At 32.5% G+C, this 25,692-nt stretch overlaps 1 protein-coding gene across 1 annotated transcript; it reads left to right on the forward strand.

The window, feature by feature from the left end:
- The first annotated feature begins 2,412 nt into the window (after positions 1-2,412).
- LOC129226540 (slit homolog 1 protein-like) lies at positions 2,413-25,692 on the forward strand. The gene is made up of 5 exons (XM_054861149.1): positions 2,413-2,875; positions 10,145-10,383; positions 16,500-16,790; positions 18,084-18,232; positions 25,494-25,692. Exons 1-5 carry the CDS (start codon positions 2,738-2,740, stop codon positions 25,655-25,657), a joined length of 981 nt encoding a protein of 326 aa, XP_054717124.1. The 5' UTR covers positions 2,413-2,737; the 3' UTR covers positions 25,658-25,692.

Raw genomic sequence — 25,692 nt, forward strand, 5'->3', positions numbered from 1 at the left:
TGTTAAGATTCCAACCGAATTCGCTACAGAATAAAGAACATTCAGCTATTTTTTTAAAACTAATATATGTGTTTTTATTTTATGCAAATATGAAATAGAAAATGTTTATCTGTTTCGTGTTTTTTGTGAAATGTGAGTGTACTTTCATTTTGTATCCAACTTTTATTTACATTAATTACAATTATTAATTTAAAATAAATAAATAATGAAATAAATCATTCTAAAAGCGGAAGCAAATTAATTTAGGAAATGGGTAATTCAGTTAGCGTTAAATTCAATTATGCATAAAAAGATAATTATTTTTTTTTCTGATACATAATTTGATAACTAATAATCATATGGCAGCAAGTTATGTTATAAATAAAAATCTTGCATTTACCTTACAAACAAATACAAATTTAATTTGCATAAAATATCATTACACGTTACAGTTTATTCAAGTGATTTTATGCTATCTTAGTCTCTTGAGAGCTGGTATATAATTTTATAAAAATTTATAATTGAGGAGTCAAATTGAAGCAAAAAAATCAGAACGTCTAATGTTCCTACACTATAAATTTACTGATATTAAATTTTGATTGCAATGCTTATTTTAATCAGTTTACTTTTAAACAATAGTTAATATTTCATATATGCTGTATAACTTCATAACTTAAAACAGTGCAAAATGTACTATTCAAGGGTTTTTCTTTTATAATATTAATCACCTTTTTAAATATTTGTAAAATGATAATTTTTAGCTGCATATTTCATAAACGAAAAATTAGCTGTTAGTAGACTTTACATATTTATGAACACTGAAAATTATGTGGTTTTTTTTAGGCTGCTATTTCATATTTAAATGAGGTTACGGTTAATGTGATATGTCGTAAGAGTTAAGAAAAACTGAAAAGCAAAAACATTTAAATTTAATATCTGAGCGTTTTCTCTTACATTAAAATTATCACATAATTAATATTATCACATTAAAATTACTTTGAATGTGATAATATCAGTAAGTAACAATTTCAACTAATTTATTTCTACAGTACTATGATATAGCTATTATTAATTGAAATGTGTGTGTTTTTTTTTATCAATTGTCGGATATTTAAATTTCTTTACTTGCTGAATGTTAAACTGTTCGACCGAGACGAGTATTCGGTTTGTCTGCCGAATAGGCAGTATACCGGATACCAATTGTATATTCGGTACATCTCTGCTGTTTGTCATAGCCTGACATAAGACATTCATAAAGGCTGCGTTACAGGTTTGATTATAAGGCACGTAAAGCTCATAGAATTCATAGATACAAAGCGGATCCTGAAATGCTTCAAGGGAAGGGCGGCTGATTTTTATATTTCTTACTTTTTATTACATAAAATGCATATAGGTTTACAAAAATGATCAGGTTTCGGACTTCAATTCCGTAACATTTCCGGGGGAGAGTCTCAAGCTTATCTTCCCCAACATCATTAAAACTCATTTGAAATCGCATTTTTTAAACTTCAGTATCGAAAATTTTCCGGTGGAGAGTCCCTTAAATGAGGGGCGATCACCTCTCTTGTATCCGTCCCTGCATAGATATCATTAAACGAGTTCGCGAGAACCTTTTACAGTGTCTATATGAAGTAGAGTACGCATAGGAACCTTTTACAATGTTAATACCATTTGTAGACTGAATATGAATCTTCTGCAATGTCAGTATACATGACTAAGAATACCTTTTACTGAGTTACAGTGTTTTGAGATAGATTATATAGAAATATGTAAAGAATATCATGGTATCATATGAGGCAGTCAGAGGCAAATCGATCTAAGTGGACTTTTTAAAGTTTCAAGGGAAACGCGGTTAAAGTTCAGATCCTAGGTTGGCTTTCATTGATTTTTTTTTCTAAATCATACTGTATAGCAGCACCCACTAAAACTACTAGTACCATCTTTATGCCCTAAAACAAAGGAGAGGTTCTCCTACCATTTGTACTGATCACTGCCAAATTTTTAATTTTGGCACTTACATTCCTTTGCTTCTCACTGCCTCAATTCATCATGCTATTTGTTTAACTAATAGAATACCTATGGAGTATTGTTTATTGAGGCTATAAAGATTGTCTACGTACTCCACATAGGATGTCTATGTTTTGGATGCAAACTATTTTTAGAATTCATAAGCAATAGTTGTTTGATTAGCAATGGCAATTACCGATCATTAAAATGCAGTTAATCCGGTTCTGCTTACAGAAACTGTTATATAATTACTGTATTCTATCTTTCTAGGTAAAAACTTACCCAAATGCTAGCAATGCTACCATGTTTGATGTGGCTCGCTGCGGCGTTGATAGAGTATCATGATGCGAAAGAATTCGTAAACAAACCATCGAACGCTCTGGTTAATGAAGAAAAAAAGGCAATTGAGTTTGAAGCTACAAATCAAACGTTCGCTTTCGTCGCATCAGATTATGGAAGGCGAAGAAATCAACCCCCTACTGTATATTCTGACTCAAACAGGCATAATGAATTTCGTAAATATGATCAATTCTACATAGCTGCTGCGAAACAAAGTATTACAGAAGGTAGAAATGATACAATTAGGAACGGAAGAAAAAACAAATCACGTCGGAAAATTAAAAAGCGTCTTCCAAGGCGGAGGACTTCTGTCAACAACACCGCGTTCGACTTCCCAAGCACAAAGAATGAAGTAAAATTAGAAAACAAATATCCCGGAGGCAGAGAAAGTATCCACAATGAGCGAAACGAAATGGAAAACGAAAACAATTTTCCGTTTCGGCGGGAAACAAAAGAAAGGAATGCTCCAAAGACTCCGTGCGTTTGTAGGTGGAGTTTGCAAAATTGTGGATGCAGATGCAATGGTTCTCTTTCGTATGATGATTTCCAGGTGATGTTGATTTCTTCTTCATTTTTACTGATAAATCTAAATTATGCCTTCTCTTTTTGCTTGTAGAATGTTTCACTGTATTACATTGAATGATTTACTATTTTTATCACATAACTGCCTAAAGGCCATTCAAAAATCAAGCAATAATTTTAAATTGTTTTTCATTCCCTCCATACGCATTGATATTTATGGAAGACAAAAGTTTATCAATGAATTCTTTTCATCTAAAAAAAAAGTATATATGTGTAGCGGAGAGTGTTGTACCTTGGGACACTGCCAATTTCTAAGAATCTATTTTTAGCAGCCATGTTTTTGTAATCTCTTATAGTAACCTACACCACTAAATCGTGCCACAATAAAAATCAGCATCAAATGAGTAAGATTGACGATTTTATGAGAGAAAGAAAATTTCATGACTCAAAAGTAAATATTTTCTTCATTTTTATTCCATTTTCTGTCTTTATATTTGTAAACTTAATCAACTGAATTTTATTGTGTTATGAAAAAGAAGTACTTTAAATAATTTGCTTATGAGGAAATAACGATAGTGTATCTAGATTGACCATCATTTTGGTTTTTCTTAAACCACGTTGTGATTGTACCTTGGGACAGCCAAACATTTTGTACCTTAGGTAAAACATATGCATGGTTCTTAATAACTAAGATATGTTTTGGAACATAGAACAATGTTCTAATCTTATGCAGTCATTTAAACACATTTAATGTTAGACAATAATTCATTATTCATAATTCATTATTAAATATTCATGATACATTCACTACCATGAAATTTTTTTTTTTTTTTTTTTGTATTCAGGTGCAAAATTGATTTAAGTATGTGGTTGTTTCCTGAATCATGAAGATTTTCCCATAGTACAACAGGATGTGTCCCAATGTACAATAGGATGTTGTACCTTGGGACAGCTTGGAATTTTTACTTTAAAAATGGCTGGCAACATTTTATTTTCAAACTGTCTGAATTTTAAAAAATATGTTGCATAGAAGTATGTTAGGGTATTTTAATGTGACTTTTGGGTCAATCCATGTGAAATCACGCAGGAAAAGAAAAAAATGTTGCTCACTATTTTTGATTTAAAAATTTTTTCCTCCTGTTATATAACTGTTATATTGGGAGTCTGAAACAGCGGTTTAAAAATTTTTAAACCTTCAGAATTTTTTTTGCCAACCACTTTTCAGTAGCTGCGGAGTCGACTTTTCATGAAAATAGCACTTTACAAAAACTCTTGAAACTTTTTTTATTTATGAATTTATCAAAAATATTTAAAAACTTTTGGATAAATCAGAAAATGGCCTAAATCTCTATAACAGTTATTTTTCTGATAAGTTTTAATAAATTTGTGTAACGTTGGCTTAAAAATAAGATTTTCCGTGTGAAATTTTAGCTGCAGGAGAATGCTTCGAAAATTACGTCTCCAGACTCAGATCATACATATTTCATAATCCGGTTTTGTTTATTTTTAATTAGTCAGTTAATGATTATATCATGTTATAAACTGTAGTTTTATATGCTGCACATCCTACTTGTAATGATTAAGTGCATTAACATGTTTTTACTTGCTCCTTATACACTTATTTTGCTTTTTACTAAGAAAACTTATTAATTTTTTTCTAAAAGATTAATTTGTGTGTCAATTTCAGTTTAGTTATGTTTTACATTGTGATTGTTCAATATTAACTGTTATGTGGGTGTTCTCAATGGTGAGCAATGTTATATAAAAGATTACCAAAGAATGACTAAGAAAATAACTGAATTGTCAGAAGATGACCAGAAGTTGCTTAAACTTAGAATATCCAATGAAATAGATAGTTGTTTTGCAACACTTGTCTAAGCCCACAAATCTGCTTGTTGATTTAACTCCAGGTAAATCACACTGTCACAAAAGTGCCACAAAATTATTTGTTCAAAAAACTGAAGAAGAAAGCATAAAAAGATAGTGATGATGACAATGAATTTAACACTAATTAAACATTGACAGTATCGGTGACAGTGTGGGAAAAGCCGGACTCGCTAATGTTTCGTACAATTAATCATGCGGAAATTAGAGCTTGTTGAAAAAGAATGACCACAATAAGGTTATGAAAAATTTAAGAGCAACATTTTATTGATATTAACGCAGAGTAAAATTTGCAAATAAGTGAATTTAAGTATAAAAAGATAGTTTATACTACAAAACAGCAACTGATATAATAATGAGTAGAATAAAGTTTGCATTATGTTGATTTCTTGGCGTTAATAAATGTGATTTTTAAGACAACTTCAAGGCTCCATATTTCTAAAACTATTAAGAGATCACATATAAAAAATCTGCCTCACATTTATTACTATACTAGTGGTACCCGCACGGCTTTGCCCGTATTAGAAAATTAAAAGGTCTTTTGGTTCGTCTGTACATTTACAAATAATGTATGGTGTATTTTCTCGCCAACTGGCTTGTGCTCATGTTACGGTTCCACGCTATGATAATTTCGTAATTTACTCGTCCATCTTATGATAATTTTGTTCTTAAAATTGGAATAGAAAAAGAACCACATCGAATTTTAGAAAAATCGCTTCGAGGTGCACACCCCCATGCTACAAACTAACTTTGTGCCAAATTTCATGAAAATCGGCCGAACAATCTAGGCGCTATGCGCGTCACAGAGATACTGACAGACAGCGATCCGGACAGAGAGAGATCCGGACAAAGAGACTTTCAGCTTTATTGTCAGTAAAAGATAAAAGATAAAGATAAAGGTTATACAGTTAAAATTTCATAGATTTTCGTTTAGTCCCTTTTCGAATATTGAATCTAAAAATTTAGCATTTTTTCTCTAAGACGGCAAGTTTGACTAACTATATAAAAAAATGGATTTGCTTCAGACGTTTCATCCTGCTTCTGAGAATAGTTTTATAAGATGCCTGTTCAGGGGGAAAAAGTAAGAGTGAGTCTTACTTCTTTCTATTAATATTTTTATGCTAAAAATGTGAAATTTCACACGGAAAATCACATTTTTAAGTCAATGTTACACAGATTTGTTAAAACTTATCAGAAAAATAACTATTTTTGAAATTTAAGTCACTTTCTGTTCAATCGAATGGTTTTTGAATTATTTTGATACATTCATAAATAAAAAAGTTCTAAGAGTTTTTGTAAAGTACTACTTTTCATAAAAAGTCGACTCCGCAGCTACTGGTGGCAAAAAAGTGGTTGGCAAAAAAATTCTGAAGGTTTAAAATCTTTTAAACCACCGTTTCATACTCTCAATTTAATAGTTAATTAACAGACAAAAATTTTTTAAAACCAAAAGTAGAGAGCAACATGGCCTGCATGATTTCACATAGATTGATCCTTTTAGATTTTAAATTTGATTCAAACAATTGATGTTAAAAATTAAAACATGAAAAGTGTCCCAAGGTACAACACTTTTCCTACATACTTTTTTTTTTTTGGATAAAAAGAAGTATATATTTATTTACTTTTCTTATTTGTTAATACAATGAAATATTTTCTAACGATGTGAAATTACATTTTACAAAAAGAAATTCAGCAAAGGTTTAATTTTTTTTTGTTTTTTTGATTTATTTATTTATTTTTTATAAGGAATGTATAAATAAGGATATGAAACAAAATTGTGAGTAGTCTTCATTGATAACACTGGAAACATGTTTAGTTGCTTTAAATCTGTGATTTGTTTTTGATAAACTTTTGGCCCCTGAGAAAAAAATGATTTCAAGTTTTGTTCTTCACATCAAGTTTTTAAGCTACATAAGACACAAAACGACTAACTCTCAAAATATAGGAAAAAAGAGAATTTTTTATTGTAGAGTAATAAGTAATTACATTGCACATACAATGCAAGAAAAGTACCATTTGTATTTCTAATGAACACGGACCAATTTTACGTTCCTTACTGAAAATTTATTTTTTGTCGTGACGATAAAGTGAATTAAAATTCGTCACAAAAAGAATCTTACTAATATTATATATGCGAAAGTTTGTCTGTATGGATGTATGGATGTATGGATGTATGGATGTTTGTTACTCTTTCACGCAAAAACTACTGAACGGATTTTGATGAAACTTTACAATATATTATATATGCGAAAGTTTGTCTGTATGGATGTATGGATGTATGGATGTATGGATGTTTGTTACTCTTTCACGCAAAAACTACTGAACGGATTTTGATGAAACTTTACAATAATATAGCTTATGCATCAGAATAACACATAGGGTAGTTTTCGTCCCGTTATGGGGGGTAAAACCCCCTTAGGGGGGCAATAAAACAATTTTTGTATAAATTCTCTAATATTGGGATGAAAAAATACTTGCACATATTTCCATTATATGTCCATCGAAAGCTCTGATTTTTCTGCTGAAGATGGCACCTGTTCGAAATTTCTAAGTAGAATAAAAAACGAGTTATGAGCTTTTTAGATCCATGTTCGAAGGCTTTCCTCAACTCAATACAGTATTTAGTGTATCATCTCAACTCCCTGTCGATAGCGACAATTGTTGTATTGTTGACTTTCTTTGCTTTTCGTGATTGTTCAAGGCTTTTCTCAAGTCAAATCTTGAAGTAAGATTTTTGCACAAGATTGGCAAATAATACATGATTTGGCTGATGATTTTCTATTTAAACGGAACTTTAATGTAATTAATGGTTTTTATTATTATTTATGCTGATTGAACACTTACTCATTATCCAAACAACCAGCAGATCGCCAAAATTTTTGCAGAAAGATTTCCGTAGCTGATGCATTTGGCAGTTTTTTCAACGTTGCTGTTTTTGAAGCCGAAGACTACGTCATAATGTTTCTCAGCTTTCACCATGTAATGAAAATATCACCAATCAAAGAATTTTCAAAAGACTTTTTTTACTGTGTTAAATAATCCAGCAACTAAATTAGGCAAATCCATAAACAGCACAAAAAGTTCCATTAATTTTCCTTTTTGCACAATTTCAAACAATCACCAAATTTTATTACTTATTTTGGTAACATTTCGGATGAAACTGTTTAGCGCTATTTTATGGTGACCAAAAATATCTCAGCATCTGGCGACGATATCTCTGTAACGAAAATTAATATCATATCGTTTTACAAAGTAAGGAAAGAATGGGGGAGCATCATCGAAGGTATCCCGAAATGACTTTCGCAAATTCGGTAAAATCGCACCAAGAGCCACAATGATTGAAATTTCCCGAAATAACTTAAGTAAGTATAAGGGGATTACGAGCGCAGCTACTTTTTTTTAATCACTTCGTACTTCATTAGCCATACAGAGAAGGTTTTAGACTCCATGTTAAAAAAAGAAAAGTATCAACAGATTAATCTTTTTAAACATGAGAAGATTAATTTCATGTTTTTTAAATTTGTATATGCTTAAATTTAGTGCTTTCGTTTCTAAATCAAAACTACTTTGTTCTTTATACTTATTGCTATTTTAGTTTTATGGGTAAGGAAGAAACTCGATTTTTAATCACGTCAAAAAGATGTGTTTTAAATTTTTTCACTTAAAACAGAAAACAAAAGCAAGTAACGATTTTTTCTAATAATTATTACTGACCCAGGCAACGCCGGGTATTTTTGCTAGTTAATAATATTTTGGGAAAGAAACACTTTGTTTCAAGTTTAAAAGGTTTATATGTCTGCAGAAATTAGCGTTTGAGATATTTGAAGAAACGCCTTTTGGATTCCATACTAACAATCGAGAAATGTTGGACTAAGACTTTTTTTTTCGTTCTTTATTTCCAGCATAAACATAATTGGAAAGCTTGTACAATAAAGTTATGCCATAATAGATGACAAAAATGAAAAAGAAAAGTAAAACAAGAAAAAGGAAAACGAAAGTTTTGCAGATACTGCTCTTTACTTTCCCAAGGAAGTTTTTCAGTCGCGGAAAGTGGTTGCATGTGTTACAATATCACATTCACGTTAAGTGTGGAGGAAAAACCTGGCGTGGTAGAAGAAAATGTATCATAGTTTTGAAATAAAAATGGCTAGTTTACTCAAAAAGAGCTCAAAAATTTAAAGTATCAGAAATTTTGTTAAAAATAAACCTCAATGCAATTAAAACAATTTTATTAAAGGTTAACTATCTGCACATTTGATATGAACAAGAAGTTATCAAAGAAAGAAGCCAGTCTATTGTTTATTATTTTGAATGGCGCCAAAATTACTTGCCAATGTAATATGTTCTCTACAATATCCATAAACTTATTTGAAATGGTATCACGTATAGTCAGTGTTGTTGTTGGAAAAAGATGTTAGAGGAATAGATGTTGGGGGCATTCACTACAAAAGAAAAGGTGGTTTGAAACCAAATTACATTAAATTTGAGGCAGCGAGAAGCAAAGGGATGTAAGTGGACATTTTTAAATTTTGAGTAAAACGCAGTTAAAGATAAGGCTCTAGGTTGGCTTTCGTTGATTTTTTTTTAAACTCATGCGGTATAATAGAACCTACCAGGGCTACTAGTACTATCCCTTGCCCCAAGACAGAGGAGAGGTTCACCTACCATTTGAACTAGTTATCTCCAAATTTTTCATTTTGCTACTTACATCCCTTTGCTTCTCACTGACTCATTTGTAAATTTTTTTCACTAAAAAAAAAAAAAAAACTAATATCCGCCTCCCCCTCCCAAGCTACAGCACTGCTTTTTATATAGTTATTCATTTCTCCCTACTTAGCATACCAGCGTTTCTTCAATTGTGTTCCACGGAACCCCAATGATCTATGGAGATCAGTCAAGGGTTTTGAATCCGTTTTTTAAATTCAAAATAGTTAGTTAAAAAATCGATAAAAATAAATTCGGAACGAAATTTTCTCTTAATATTTTTTGAATAAACAGCAGATATAATATCTAAACGAATTGTGGATTATGTACTCAAATATTGTCAATGTATGACCTCCGACTATGTTAGTACAAGAATATGAAATTTTTATTGAAATTATATTTAATTATTTTTAAAAAAGGTGTTACCTTAGATGAAAAATAAGTATTATTCAGAATATTTTTCATTTTTATTGCTAGTAAGTAATTTTTGAATGTTGCATTTAAACCATACTATTGAGAAAAATCAGGGGTTCCGTAAAAAAAAAGAAAAGAAAAGTGGATTTAAAACGGGTTTCACTTATTAAAGAAAATAAGAAACGCTGTAGTATACCAACGAGCAGATATAGAGCTGCAAATGTCAATGTTTAGTACGTAAAACTTAGTACATCATATTTGTATTATAATATACACATTATTTCTTTCTTTCCAGGAACTGTCTCGGGCTTTTAAAATGTGTCGGAACTTTTCATTCTCAATTACAGGCGGCGAGCATTACGCCCTGCCACCTAATCTTTTTTCCAATATTGGCATCGTCGGCAACATCCAATTAAATGTTACCAATGCTACTTTCGAATACCTTTTTGATCCTACCCCAAATACTTCAGCTTTCAAAGGGGTCCGCTTCAGAGACAGTGCTGTTATCAAGATATCAGGAGTAAAAGTCAGAAGGTAAATATTTTATTAATTTTGAAAGATTCGGATTCATTACCACACGAACTTACAAATAGGAAGGAAAGTGAATTGTTTTGGCACTAATAGTGGTCTGAGGTTCTTTCTGGGTAATTTCTTGAAATCACGGCTACCAAAACGTTTTTTTTTTTTGCAAGCTATGATTATTTTAACGCGAATCATAATATAGTATACAGCAGGCTTGGGGTAATCGCGATTACGTAGTCGCAGGGGTGCAGAAAATGTTTTTATTGCCAACATTTCCCCCAATCTATATGAAAATTTCCCCAAAATTTTACAATATGTTTTATGTTTCAGAAAAAAAATTCATTCATTACTATAGGTATAGTTAATTTTGAAAACAAAAACATTTGCATCTTTAAAACTAATAGAATGAACTTGTAACTTGTAGAACTAGGTATCTAAAAAGTAAATTAAATAAATACATATATAAGTTTTAATTAAAATCTCCTATCTAATATTTATTATTAAATGTAAATTATTATCCAACAATTAGTTAAGGAACATATAAAGAGTGGTGATGCAAAAGAAAATGCATTTAAAAGACACTTGCGAAAAAAATTGAAAAATTAAAAAACAAATTGAATTTGCAAAATTCCACAGATGTTCAAATTTCTCCCGGTCCTAGATCGCCGGATAGGAGATATTCTGCACCCGTGAGTAGTCCTAATCGAGAGTAATCGTTTCCTTTTTTTGAATCATAATCGTTATCGGACGCAAAGTATTTAAAATACCTGTAATCGTAATTGTAATTAAAATCCCTAAATTTGGATGTAATCGAACTAGCGCTCAAAATCTTATTATGTAATCATTATTACACATTTAGAAAAGTAGTATGTTGTGGCCATCACGAAACTTTCTTCTATATTTTTCTTTTTTTTTCCTGATCCCTCCCCATGCTTGACGAGGAAGCAATATTCCCAACAAAAACAAAATTACACCTGCAAAAACTTGACGACCATCCCAATGTCTGAATTATTGCAAAAGCAAAGCAAAGAGCGAAAATTGAAAGTTATTTTAAAAGCCTTGCTTGAATTAATTACAAATATTTTATTTGTTAACAAACATAAGATGGCAACAAGTAAAAATTTTAAATCATTGAGATAATATTTCCGATCATTTCCATACAATTAAAATCACGAGAAACACGCAGACGATAATCTATTACGATTTATCTTTCTTATTGTTGCATTATAAAGCTATTTTTATTCGCTAAAAAATAATGATAATAAAAATAAATCAGCACCTCTTGGCGCGATTGGCGCCAAAATTGAACCAAAGCCTGTTTACATATGGATTCACATATATTCCAAAATTCAACCAGAACGTAGCATTACTTCTTGAGATAGGGCACTCACAATGGAAAAAAAGAACGGACGATTGCGCTACCCCCTTTTTGAGCTATTGACACCAAAATAGAATCAGCACTTATACCCTCTAGGGGCTACTTGTCGATAAATTTTTCTTTCATTCCGTTCATTATTTCTTGAGATACAGCAGTCACAATTGACGACAAAAAACGTTCTATAGCTCAACCCCCGTTTGAGTTATTGACAACAAAATTGAATCAGCACCTGTTCCTGATAATGGCAACATATGGACCAAATTTTGTTTGATTCCGCCAGTTACTTCCTGAGGAATAGCAAGCACGCGTAACTCAAAAAACGTCCCATTGCTCCACCCCCCTTGGAGGAATTCGCGCCAAAAACCAATGGGCACAAGTTCACATAGGGGCACATATGTGTACCAAATTTCGTTCGATTTCATGCGGCAGTTTTTGCTGTAGAGCGGCCACAAAAAACTGGTCACACACAGATGTGACACACACATACACACACACATACACACAGACAGACAGACATTTTCCAAAAATAGTTGAAATGGACTCAGCACACCTCAAAACGTTCGAATCCTTCGAAATTCGAAAATTTGCACGAATCCAATACTTTCTTCTATACATTAGATATAGAAGAAAGTAAAAATATACAATGTGTCCCTGTTTAACCTGCAAGACCTCTATTTTCGCAACTGTTAGTCCTAATTGCATGCTTTTAATTGGAACTAGTATGTTGTGGCCATCACGAAACTTTCTTCTATATTTTTCTTTTTTTTTTTTCTGATCCCTCCCCATGCTTGACGAGGACGCAATATTCCCAACAAAAACAAAATTACACATGCAAAAACTTGACGACCATCCCAATGTCTGAATTATTGCAAAAGCAAAGCAAAGAGCGAAAATTTTAAGTTATTTTAAAAGCCTTGATTGAATTAATTACAAACATTTTATTTGTTAACAAACATAAGATGGCAACAGTTAAAAATTTTAAATCATTGAGATAATACATAGACTAATAATAAGAGTAGACCGAGCTATGGCAACCCTTTTGCTGTTCATAAACCAAACCATGTGACTGGTGGATATCCTAGCAACAGCGGGCGTTGATCGTAGCAGACGATCAACGCCGGCGAGATATAAAATAAATAGAATTGGTGGAACACGGAATCTTTTATGGAGTCCGATTTGTAAATTTGTTATTCTAAGTTGTAAATATTTTGTTAATATAGTGAGTTTTTCGTTTAGATAGTATTGTGCATTTTCTTTATTCAATTTCAATAAATCTCTAAGCATTTAAAAATTGCAAGTTCCCCAAAAGAATCGGCAAACGGTAAGATTTTTACCTACAATTTCAATTTAAGATACCGATTAGTACATTTTTGCGTTAACGCAAAACGTTCACGCCAACGCTGACGTAGCAGTTCCGAATGAAATAAAAGTTACTGAAAACTGTGATCAAAACTAATTACTAATGTCAAAATAATGCATAACTAAAAGAAAAACAGTTCAATCTCTGCACCTGGAAAAAAAAAATTATAATGAAAACACATTACGTCTTAAGATACATGTCGAGTGCCAAACTATAGATAATGTTGCCATCTAGCAACCATGCCGCCAAAGTTTTCGCCAAGCCTTCCACTAGTCACATGATGTATCCATGAACCAATTTTTTCATCAGCAAGTCTGGGAAAGCTCGGTCTACTCTTATTATTAGTCTATGAGATAATATTTCTGATCATTTCCATACAATTAAAATCACGAGAAATACGCAGACGACAATCTATTACGATTTATCTTTCTTATTGTTGCATTAATAAAGCTATTTTTATTCAAAAAAAAAAAAAAAAAATCCACACCTCTTGGAGCGATTGGCGTCAAAATTGAACCAAAGCCTGTTTACATATGTATTCACATATATTCCAAATTTCAACCAGAACGTAGCATTACTTCTTGAGATAGGGCACTCACAATAGAAAAAAAGAACGGGCGATTGCGCTACCCCCTTTTTAGCTGTTGACACAAAAATAAAATCAGTTCTTATACCCACTAAGGGCTACTTGCCGATAAATTTTTCTTTCATTCCGTTCATTATTTCTTGAGATACAGCAGGCACAATTGACGACGAAAAACGTTCTATAGCTCAACCCCCGTTTGAGTTATTGACACCAAAATTGAATCAGCACCTGTTCTTGTTAATGGCAACATATGGACCAAATTTTGTTTGATTCCGCCAGTTACTTCCTGAGGAATAGCAATCACGCGTAACTCAAAAACGTCCCATTGCTCCACCCCCCTTGGATTAATTCGCGCCAAAAACCAATGGGCACAAGTTCACATAGGGGCACATATGTGTACCAAGTTTCGTTCGATTTCATGCGGTAGTTTTTGCTGTAGCGTGGCCACAAAAAACTGGTCACACACAGACGTGACACACACACACACACACATACACACACACATACACACACATACATACACACACACAGACAGACAGACATTTTCCAAAAATAGTCGAAATGGACTCAGCACACCTCAAAACGTTCGAATCCGTCAAAATTCGAAATTCGAAAATTTGCACGAATCCAATACTTTCTTCTATGTATTAGATATAGAAGAAAGTAAAAATGGTCGAAATGAGATGCAGAATTAAGATATGAAAAGTTTGAGGAGAAGAAAAAAAAAAAAGAAGAAAGAGAAAAAAAAATACAAAATTGATATTTTTTTACTGTGCTCAAACTCCTACATTGTATTCAGGAAAATCAAAAACTCAAAAAAAAAAAAAAAAAAAACCACGTCTGACATTAGTACGACCAATATTCACCCAGATATGAAACGCGATGTTTTGTCACTTATACCACTTTTCTCCGGCACTCAATAACACCTTTTGGGGAGAGGAGGGATACAGCTGTTATATAACAAGAATTTAAAATAATAGGTGTACATAGAGTGTGTTTTTACTTTCTTCTATATCTAATGTATAGAAGAAAGTATTGGATTGGTGCAAATTTTCGAATTTCGAATTTTGACGAATTCGAACGTTTTGAGGTGTGCTGAGTCCATTTCGACTATTTTTGGAAAATGTCTGTCTGTCTGTGTGTGACCAGTTTTTTGTGGCCGCTCTACAGCAAAAACTACCGCATGAAATTGAACGAAATTTGGTACACATATGTGTCCCTATGTGAACTTGTGCCCATTGGTTTTTGGCGCGAATTCCTCCAAGGGGGGTGGAGCAATGGGACGTTTTTTGAGTTACGCGTGCTTGCTATTCCTCAGGAAGTAACTGGCGGAATCAAACAAAATTTGGTCCATATGTTGCCCCTAACAGGAGCAGGTGCTGATTCAATTTTGGTGTCAATAGCTCAAACGGGGGTTGAGTTATAGAACGTTTTTTGTCGTCAATTGTGTCTGCTGTATCTCAAGAAATAACGAACGGAATCAAACAAAAATTTTTTTGACAAGTAGCCCTTAGTGGGTATAAGAGCTGATTTTATTTTGGTGTCAACAGCTAAAAAGAGGGTAGCGCAATCGCCCGTTCTTTTTTTCCATTGTGAGTGCCCTATCTCAAGAAGTAATGCTACGTTCTGGTTGAAATTTGGAATATATGTGAATCCATACGTAAACAGACTTTGGTTCAATTTTGACTCCAATCGCTCCAAGAGGTGTTGATTTTTTTTTCGAATAAAAATTGTTTTATTAATGCAACAATAAGAAAGATAAATCGTAATAGATTGTCGTCTGCGTATTTCTCGTGATTTTAATTGTATGGAAATGATCGGAAATATTATCTCAATGATTTAAAATTTTTAACTGTTGCCATCTTATGTTTGTTAATAAATAAAATATTTGTAATTAATTGAAGTAAGGCTTTTAAAGTAACTTTCAGTTTTCGCTCTTTGTTTTGTTTTTACAATAATTTAGACATTGGGATGGTCGTCAAGTTTTTGCATGTGTAATTTTGTTTTTGTTAGGAATATTGCTTCCTCGTCAAGCATGGGGAGGGATCAGAAAAAGGAAAAATATACAAGAAAGTTTCGTGATGGCCACAACATACTAGTTTCAAATTGTATGAGCTTTTGTAATGTGCTCTTACGAATCATAGCATAACATTTGCATTTATTTTTCGATGTAGCAATGAAAAAAATTAATATTTTGTCTTCCTACTTCGACAACCTGTCATTCTTATAAAAGGGCGATAAGTTCCAAAAGGTTTCCAAAAAGTAATTTTTACATGTACATATGAGGCAGTGAGAAGCAAAGGAATGTAAGTGGACGTTTTCAAGTTTTGAGTAAAACGCATATAAAGATAACGTCCTACGTAGGTTTTCATTGATTTTTTTTCTAAATCAAGCTGTACAGCAGCCCCTGCATAGCTACTAGTACTATCTCTTGCCCCAAGACAGAGAAGAGGTGCTATTTGTACTGGTTATCTCCAAATTTTTAATTTTGCCACTTACATCCCTTTGCTTCTCACTGCCTCATATGCACAGTGAAATCTCGTTACAACGAATACCAATACAATAAGATATCCGTTTCAATGAAATAAAAGTTATGCCTAGATTTAATTTTTATTACATGAATTGAATTCCATTATAACGAAATTCCTGTTGCAACGAACCAAATTTGTGTTCCCTTGAAGTTTGTTGTAACGGGATTTCACTGTATAAGAAAGGGAACATTTAAATTTTATACTGGTTTCGAGCAATCACAGAAGCTTTAGCTGAATCCTCTGCTTTTAGTTAATGTGTTTGTTCATTTTCAGAGGTTGGAACTGGACACCATTAGTGTATCTCAAGGGGTTTACCTCCACTGGAGCAGACTTAGAGCTCAGAGGCTGTGGACTGCGACGACTTTCGTCCGATTTCTCGAGGATTCTGGATGGTGATGTTGATACGCTAAGCATATCTAACAGCAGACTGGAGATGATAGCCGGTGGTTCCTTTGCAAGTTTTGAAAATATTTCGCGGCTTTTTTTGCCACAAAATCATGTGCAGTCGTTAAGAAGATCTGATTTTCCTCCGAAACCCCAGAATTTGGCTGAAATTGACTTGAGGTAAAGTGTTTTATCTTGCTTGCCTCTCTATAAGTTAAACAATAGCAAAAAAAAAAAAGGTAGAAAGAAAATAAATAAAACGTAAGTAAATAAATATAAATGTTATTGTAGTGATTTAAGTTTTAAAACTAAATCTAACAAGCTGCTACAGAAAATATGAATTCTGTAAATTTAGCTGGAGCATTAGAACCTCCATTTTGTTGCCAACGTCTGTTGCGATTATTGGGGTCGCAAGAAACAGTTTATTGCATTTTTAATACTATATTTATTCTCTTGCGCTTCTTTTAATTTTATTCTCTGCACATATTTGTTTTTGAAGTTATATTTCTACGCGGGGTAAAGGAGACAAACTTCGGCCTAATACGGAAGTAAAGTAGAAGTCATGTCCTACATGTGGCCAAATAGGAGATATACAGCATAATGTTTTCGCTAAAAGTGGGCTACCAAATCCAGGGGCAGTTTTGCGGTATTTGGCGAGACTCCATAGGTCTCTCTAGACATGCGAAAAAGTTACTGATGAAGTCGATATGTAACTGCAGGAACTTGAACGGATTTATTTCAACAGTGGAAAATCTTGACTTTCCATAAATGTGTTTTCAAAGATTTCTCAAACTAAAAAAGAAATGAATTTGCTTCAACATTCTTTATTCATTAAAAGGGCTTTACACTACACATTCAGCAATCAAAATAAAAGAAATAAAATCACAGTTTGGCTTCATGCAGAGATTTTGAAATGTTTGCCTAATTTTTAAGAATTAATTTCTGTTCTCTAAAACAATGAAACATACGTTTATTCAAGTGTTTCCACTTTTTCTGAACTTTAAATAAAGTGATAAAAAAGTATAGATAAGAAAAAAAATGTCAAAAAATGAATAATGTATCAATTTAAAAATTGTTTAACAAAAATTTCGTACTTCATCATGAAGACAAGGGTGTGTGCTAAACCTCGTAAAACTTTAGCATCCCTAAAGAAATCCCTAAAGAAATACGCAAGCATGAGATAAAATATCAGTAACTGAGTTGCGGCCCATAGCCGAAAACTTCGTGTCATGTTTAAAGCTCTGTGCACTTTGAAAATGTGTAAATATACTAGACAAAATAATGTATTCATGTTAATTTTGAAGTTTGGTCGTAATATTTTCATTAATATTAAAGTTATGATGAATTATGTGTGTCTAAGCTATTTCTTGTCACCCTGTATATGTACTCCATTTCTGTTAGCATTTACAATTTATTCATCAGTTCTAAACTATTAATTTAAAATTTTGCAAGTAAAAAAAATTTTTTTTCCAGAGAGAATCGTATAGAGGTTCTAGAAGACGATTTGTTTTTTGAAATGCCATCTCTTCAAGTGGTTTTTCTGTCCGGAAATCCGATACATATGCTTTCCGAAAAAACATTTAGTGTCGTTGTAGGAAACGTACATCTGCCAGGAATTTCGAGTAAGTTCACCTCTTTGCCGTTCTTTTTTTCTTTTTGAAAGTTTTTTTCATTTTATCAATACGCCTGTTTCTGCTTCTTTCTAACTGCTAACAAGCTATTCTCAAATATTTTTAGCGTTTTAATTATTTAATTTACTTTTTTTCTTTGTTTTTGTTACTTAAAAGAATATCCCTAAAACCAATAAAATGTACTCAGATAATATTTTGTGGATTCTGTTGGTAACTTTTTTAAAGGTTTCTACATAATATTTAAAGTAACAAAACTAAAAGAAATAAAACCCCTATAAATCATTTAAAGGATTGAAGTCTTGGAGACTTAAGTGGATAGTAAGAGAATGTGAGGTAAAGTGAAATATTGATACAAAATGAAATTGCTAGGCAAAGTGAAATAGCAAGGCAAAGTGAAATTGCGAATTATTTACTCTGTTTTTAGCGCCGGATATCTGGGAATATTTTAATTATGTAGTTGGGGCAACACATGCATCATTTTCAGTCTGGAAAATTTTATCTCTGAAGATGAAAGCCTATGATAGTACACTCAAATCTGTTTTTGAGCGGGCTTTTTTTGTGGGCTCTTTTTTTTTGTGCAATTTTTTTGTGTGGCCTTTTTGAGCAATCACGATTGCTTATTGTTCTCATTTGACAGTCCTTGACGTTGTGGTTCCTTTTTCGGCTTGGACCAGCAGCACCACCATCCACCGGCGGCGCGGCGGCACGGCTGCTCTGGTCCTGAGCACTGATTCCCGGAATCCACTTCTGCTGGGTTCTGGCGTCCATGTCCTACACAGGCATGCTCATACACCCTTGTCTACACGCGCGCGCCTTTGCACAAATACACAGGCCTACGTGTACACACTTAAGCCTGCACACACACAACTATACACACATAACCACCGAGGAGGAGAGACATGCTTGGGGGGGGAGCCATTTCTAGAAACACTAACTCTAATGAGTAGGGTCTTGTCGCAACTCGTGATCGCGAAAAACATAATTTGAATTCAAAGTTTCAGAATTCAAATTAGAGTTGATTGGAGGAAGAGGGTCACAGGTTTTTTTTTTTTTGCGGCTTTTTTTTTGCGAATTCTTTTTTTGTGCGGTATATGAAAATTTCAATCAGATTATGACTCAATTGACGAAATTATTTATAAAACGAGTGCGAGGTAGTAACTTCAAGTGACACAGGGGCACCCCGATGGGAAGTCACTATGACCTCCCAAAACTTTCCTTATTTGGGAAATTTTGCCAGACGATTTGGCGCAATTATCATCACTTGGTTTATTTTGACTTCCTTTTAAAGAAGTAGTTCTTCGTTATTTTTAAGTTTTTGGGTTGTTTTCTACGTGAGACTTTTTTTATGCGGTCTTTATCCACCGCATAATTTTTTTAAAAAAACTGTTTTGCGAAAACTATTTTTTATAGCTAGTTTCAAACTAGCTACTAAATTTTTATAGAAATTTCAAACGATTTTTATTGCGATTTTTTTATGCGGTCCCTATCCACCGCACAAAAACAGGTTTGAGTGTGCATTGTACAAGTAATTTTCAAAAATTTTTGGTTTTGATACAAAGACACTTGACCTTGGACGAGTTCATTTAGGTTTGTGTTGAAAGAGAAGATATTCTTAAATTGGCACATCGCCAATGATTGTTATCTGCAACGCCACACAACTGACTTTTCTCATCCCTATTTTAAAAAAATGGAACTGTTTAAGCCTCATCCAATGGGGAATCAGCTTATTAGAGCCAGGCTCTATATTCAGTGAATCAATTCAAATTTAGTGTACCATGTTTGAAGCAAAATACCATATTTAATATATATTTATTATATATATTTTAGTTTGATTATGCGATCCATAAAACTGAAAACTCATCCGCTCCATGTGCTTAAACTTCCAGATGACAAGTGCTGCTTTTGAATATAAAAATCCCCCCCCCCCTTCGACGAAATCAAACAGATGTTTCAGCACATAAAAGAACTTTTATTTCTCCCTCGCAGTGACTTCGATCTTTTCTGTGGTTGATAGCTTCAAGACCACATCGTGGTTTTCAAATTCTAAATCTTTTGTTACGTTTTCAAAAGCTTTTTATTCTGCTTTCTCCAGGGGAAAGGATAATGTAGTTATGTAAATACGTACAAAGCTTACTGCAACACCTGTTGCTGGAAAAAAAGTAGAAATATATCTAGTTAGAATTTGACATGAAGTACTATGACGAGATCGTATTTTAAAAGTTAAAGCAAGCTGTCGTGTAGTGTTTAAAACATTGTTCAATAATTGCAGCTGCTATTCTTAAGTTTTAATTAAATGGAGAGCGTCGAATATCAATATTTCTAAGATATTTTTTATAATTATTGAACATCTTTTTCGTTTTTGGATTTGTGTATAGCGCTGATGACCAACTTGCGGCCTGCGAGCCGCATGCGGCCGCGAAATTGACTAATGTGGCCCGTTGTTTTGTTCAATGTTACAAAACGAAAACCACGAGTAGTATTAATGGTAGAAGTTTGGATTTAAATATTCAGAAAGAGGTTTTTGGTGATCAGATGTAAACTTTTACAGAATAAGCAGCAAAGTAATGATAAAAATAATTTTTAGTTTGTAGTTTTTTTTTCCTTTTTCATGTTTTCAGAAAATGTTTAATTGTTTCAAAAAAAAATATATAAACGTTCTGATTGGGCAGCTCTTTATATCATGTGCGGCCTTCTAGTAAAACAAGAAGTTCCGTCTAGAACTAGACGAGCCTACTTTCCCGTATACCCATACTACTTTCTAGTACCTGATCAATATTCTCAAAAATAGCTAAAGTCGCAAATTTTTTCAAACATTTTTAAAATACTTTAAGCTGATTTCTAGGAATAAAATATTCCTCACTCATCTAAAAAAATTAGATGCGTTAAAAAAAAGAAAAAAAAAAACGAACAAATAAAATAGCAGCAACTTTTAAACAAAGCAGCTAATGCACTTTTTTCCATTAAAAAAAAGTCTTTAACAGCTTTCAAAACGAAAAAATGATAATTAAAATTAATAAGCTCATTAAAATAAATAGATCATATCAAAAAAAAATCGTCTTTTTCCCCTGTTGCCAAAAACTTTTTTTTAAATGAATTAATGCACTTACCAAAACAAAACAAAAATAAATAAATAAATAAATAAATAAAAAAAAATAAAATAAAATGTCAACTTAAAAAAATAATTTTCATTGTCAAAAAAAAAAAAAAAATCGTCTGCGCATATCTATCGTCATGCAGAAACATAAATGACTTCGAGTTTATTCGCCAAAAATTGAGTACCTAAATTGAAACTTTAGCGTAAAAATAAATACAAGTCATATCAACAATAATTATTTCACAGTTAAAACCATAACTGCGGAGTCGGAGTCGAAGTCAATCTCATTTTAGATAAAGGAGTCGGAGTCGAATATTTAAGAATCGGAGTCAGTCATTTGTCCTCCGTCTGTAAATTTTTGCCAAAGCTACGAAGTCAGAGTCGAAGTCGGGGAGTCGGAGTCTGATTAATTGTCGGGCACAGGAGTCGGAGTCAAGTGCCCCTAAATTCTCGGAGTCGAACTCTGGAGTTTGGCGTCAAGAGTTATTTCCAACAAAAATTTGTTTGAAGTAAATCCGCCTTCAAGTACAGAATCTACATTGACTTTCAGTTTCCCCGTAGGCGCTATTGTTAAGGGATTTGAACTGTTCAAAATTGAACGGAAAATTGTTCAAATCAAAAAGATATTTTACATACAAGTTTTTCATCAAAAGCTTTTTCCTACAAAGTTTGTTTGAAGCAAATTCGCCTCACAGTTCGGAATTGCCTTGAATTTCCCCGTAGAAGCTAATGTTAAGTTTTTTTGAACTGTTCAAAATTGAACAAAAAATAGTTCAAATCAAAAAGTAAAATATGGGAATGAGATGTCCTCGCTGAGATCTTTCGAACAAAAAAAAAATTTTTTCGGATCGGACTATTCATTCAAAAGTTATTAGGGGGGGGGGACAGACAGACAGACATTTTTCCCCACCTCAGTACCCTACTTTCCAATTTTTGATTTTTCGATATTTTTTAATTATTTTAATTATTTTTGACATTTTTTTGTTTTTCACGATATTTTAAAGATGCATTGAGCCTTCTTTCATGCTTTTTTCTTCTTTTTCTGACTTTTACTGGGAAAGTAGGCTAAAAAGATTGGGCATCTCTGGTTTAAAGGTTAGAATATATGTAGTGTTTCGTTTAAAATATTGTGCAACGAAACATTTATTCTTCAGCTTTCTTCAAACAGAACGCTCACGGAATGACAGAGTTGTAATAGTTATCATTCCTATTTGGAGACCCAGTTTCGATATTATAGTTAATTGAAAGCAACTCAATAAAAATTATTGAATAATATAATTAAACACAAAATAAGGATTGCGCCTGAATTACTCCACAAAGGTTGGTTGGACTGTCGACATAATGTTTACTGTCCACCTTTGACGACCAAGAGGTCTGCCTTTTTCAATTCCTACTATCAGTTCACATTTCCTCTATTATTTGTTCAAATTTTCAATCAATGATAAAAATATTTTTTATTTATTCACTCAAGTTGAAATACATTTTTTGAAACTTGTAGTGGATGACACTTGATGTTAATAGTTTTTTTAAATATTAATTCACTAATTAAATTTAATTAATTTTTTTTTCTAGTCAAGTGTGATTGAAATGATTGTGCGTAGCAATAGTCATTGTAGCTACAGACTAATTTTCACAATCCCAGAGACATTCAAGGGGTTGCGCCAGTCTTTCATTCGCTGGTGCGAATGGTGTAAATACACGCTTGGCAATTAGTAGTAGTTTTTTTTTAAACTTTTTTCGAGAGTTTTTCTCTGAAATATATATATATATATATATATATATATATATATATATATATATATATATATATATATATATATATATATATATATATATATATATATATATATATATATTCTGCAACTTTTGAAATAGTTTAGTTACGACCCTGGTAGTTCAGTTGCTTTTTCAATAGGTTGAAATTACAATTTTATTCTTCTCTGCACTCCACCCCCTATAGTGGGATACGATGTTGCATTGTGCTGCCAATTATTTGCTCGTCTGTACGGTTAGTATCACACTTGTTATTTTGCGAAAGCAGTTTATCCACACCCTGTATGTCATGACTTTTATGTGGAACTAAATAAAGCTCATGGAAGCAAAAATGTGCAAGTGCCAAAATTAAAATTTGGAGATAATTAGTACAAAAGGTAGGTGAAACTTTTATCTGTTTTTGGGCAAGAAATGGTAACCCGGGGAAATGCTACTAGCATGATTTAGAAAAAGAAATTTTTAATGAAATCCTTTCAACGGTTTGAATTTTTCACTCGTTTTAATAGCAATTATATCTCTTTGCTTCCCTCTACCACAAATGCTTTTGGCATCATATTGACTAACGGGAACTGCATTTCAAGATATTTTTGGTGTATTATATGGATGCCTCACTTGCCAAATCGACTTATTCCATAAAACAACAAGAAGTTCTGTCTAGAACTAGACGAGCCTACTTTCCCGTATACCCATACTACTTTTTAGTACCTAATCAATATTCTCAGAAATAGCTAAAGTCGCAATTTTTTTTCAAACATATTTTTAAAATACTTTAAGCTGATTTCTAGGAATAAAATATTCCTCACTCATCTAAAAAAAATTAGATGCGTAAAAAAAAGGAAAAAAAAAAACGAACAAATAAAATAGCAGCAATTTTTAAACAAAGCAGCTAATACACTTTTTTCCATTTAAAAAAATCTTTAACAGCTTTCAAAACGAAAAAATAATGATTAAAATTAATAAGCTCATTAAAATAAATACATCATATGGAAAAAAAAATCGTCTTTTTAACCTGTTGCCAAAAACATTTTTTTAAATGAATAATGCACTCACCAAAACAAAACAAAACAAAAAAAAAAAAAAAAAAAAAACAATAAAATGTCAACTTAAAGAGATGATTTTCACTGTCAAAAAAAAAAAAAAAATGGTCTGTGCATATCTTTATGTAGAGACATAAATGACTTCGAGTTTATTCGCCAAAAACTGAGTACCTAAATTGAAATTTTAGTGTAAAAATAAAAACAAGTCATATCAACAATTATTATTTCACAGTTAAAACCATAGCTGCGGAGTCAAAGTCGAAGGCAATCTCATTTTGAGATAAAGGAGTCGAAGTCGAATATTTAAGAATCGGAGTCAGTCATTTGTCCTCCGTGTATACATTTTTGCCAAAGCTACGAAGTCAGAGTCGAAGTCGGGGAGTCGGAGTCCGATTAATTATCGGGCACAGAAGTCGGAGACGGATTCAAGTGCCCCTAAATTCTCGGAGTCGAACTCTGGAGTTTAGCGTCAAGAGTTATTTCCAACAAAATTTGTTTGAAGTAAATCCGCCTTCAAGTACAGAATCTACATTGACTTTCAGCTTCCCCGTAGGCGCTATTGTTAAGGGATTTGAACTGTTCAAAATTGAACGGAAAATTGTTCAAATCAAAAAGATATTTTACATACAAGTTTTTCATCAAAAGCTTTTTCCTACAAAGTTTGTTTGAAGCAAATTCGCCTCACCGTTCGGAATTGCCTTGAATTTCCCCGTAGACGCTAATGTTAAGTTTTTTTGAACTGTTCAAAATTGAACAAAAAGTAGTTCAAATCCAAAAAGTAAAATATGGGAATGGGGTGCCCTCACCGAGATCTTTCGAACAAAAAAAAGTTTTTTCGAATCGGACTATTCATTCAAAAGTTATTAGGGGGGGGGGATACAGACAGACAGACCGACAGACATTTTTCCCCATCTCAATACCTTACTTTCCAATTTTTAATTTTTCGATATTTATTTAATTATTTTAATTATTTTTGACATTTTTTTTGTTTTTCGCGATATTTTTACGATGCATTGAGCGTTCATTCATGCTTTTTTCTTCTTTTTCTGACTTTTACCGGGAAAGTAGGCTAAAAAGTAGAGAAAAGTAGTGACGAAGATGGTGGCCCTCGTGTTACATTTTCTGACATCACATGGTCAGAAATATACTAAACCAAAACTTGAATATGAAATCACATGCTAAGCATTGATTAATTAATTCTCTATTATTAATTAATTCTCTATTAAGGCAGAAATGGCGATTTTTTTAAAAAGTGGTAGTGGAGTTAATTGATTTGGTAATTGCGGCATCCAAATAACTAACATAAACTTATCTAGTAGTAATCTTTAAAAAAATGTCTCTTTTCCAGCTTTTCCTCTTTTTTGCAATTGTGAATTGCAATGGATGAAAAATTCTACTTTGCAGGAGAATCTTGTGTTCATGAATAATATTCAAGGCATCACGTGCAAAAGACCACCTCATTTGCGCGGGAAACCGTTCTCTGACTTATCCAAGGAACATTTGTTATGCTAACATATTTTGCTCTTTCAATGGAAAGTGTGTTTTCA

Source organism: Uloborus diversus, chromosome 7, assembly GCF_026930045.1.
Source record: "Uloborus diversus isolate 005 chromosome 7, Udiv.v.3.1, whole genome shotgun sequence".
NCBI classification, from domain to species: domain Eukaryota; kingdom Metazoa; phylum Arthropoda; class Arachnida; order Araneae; family Uloboridae; genus Uloborus; species Uloborus diversus.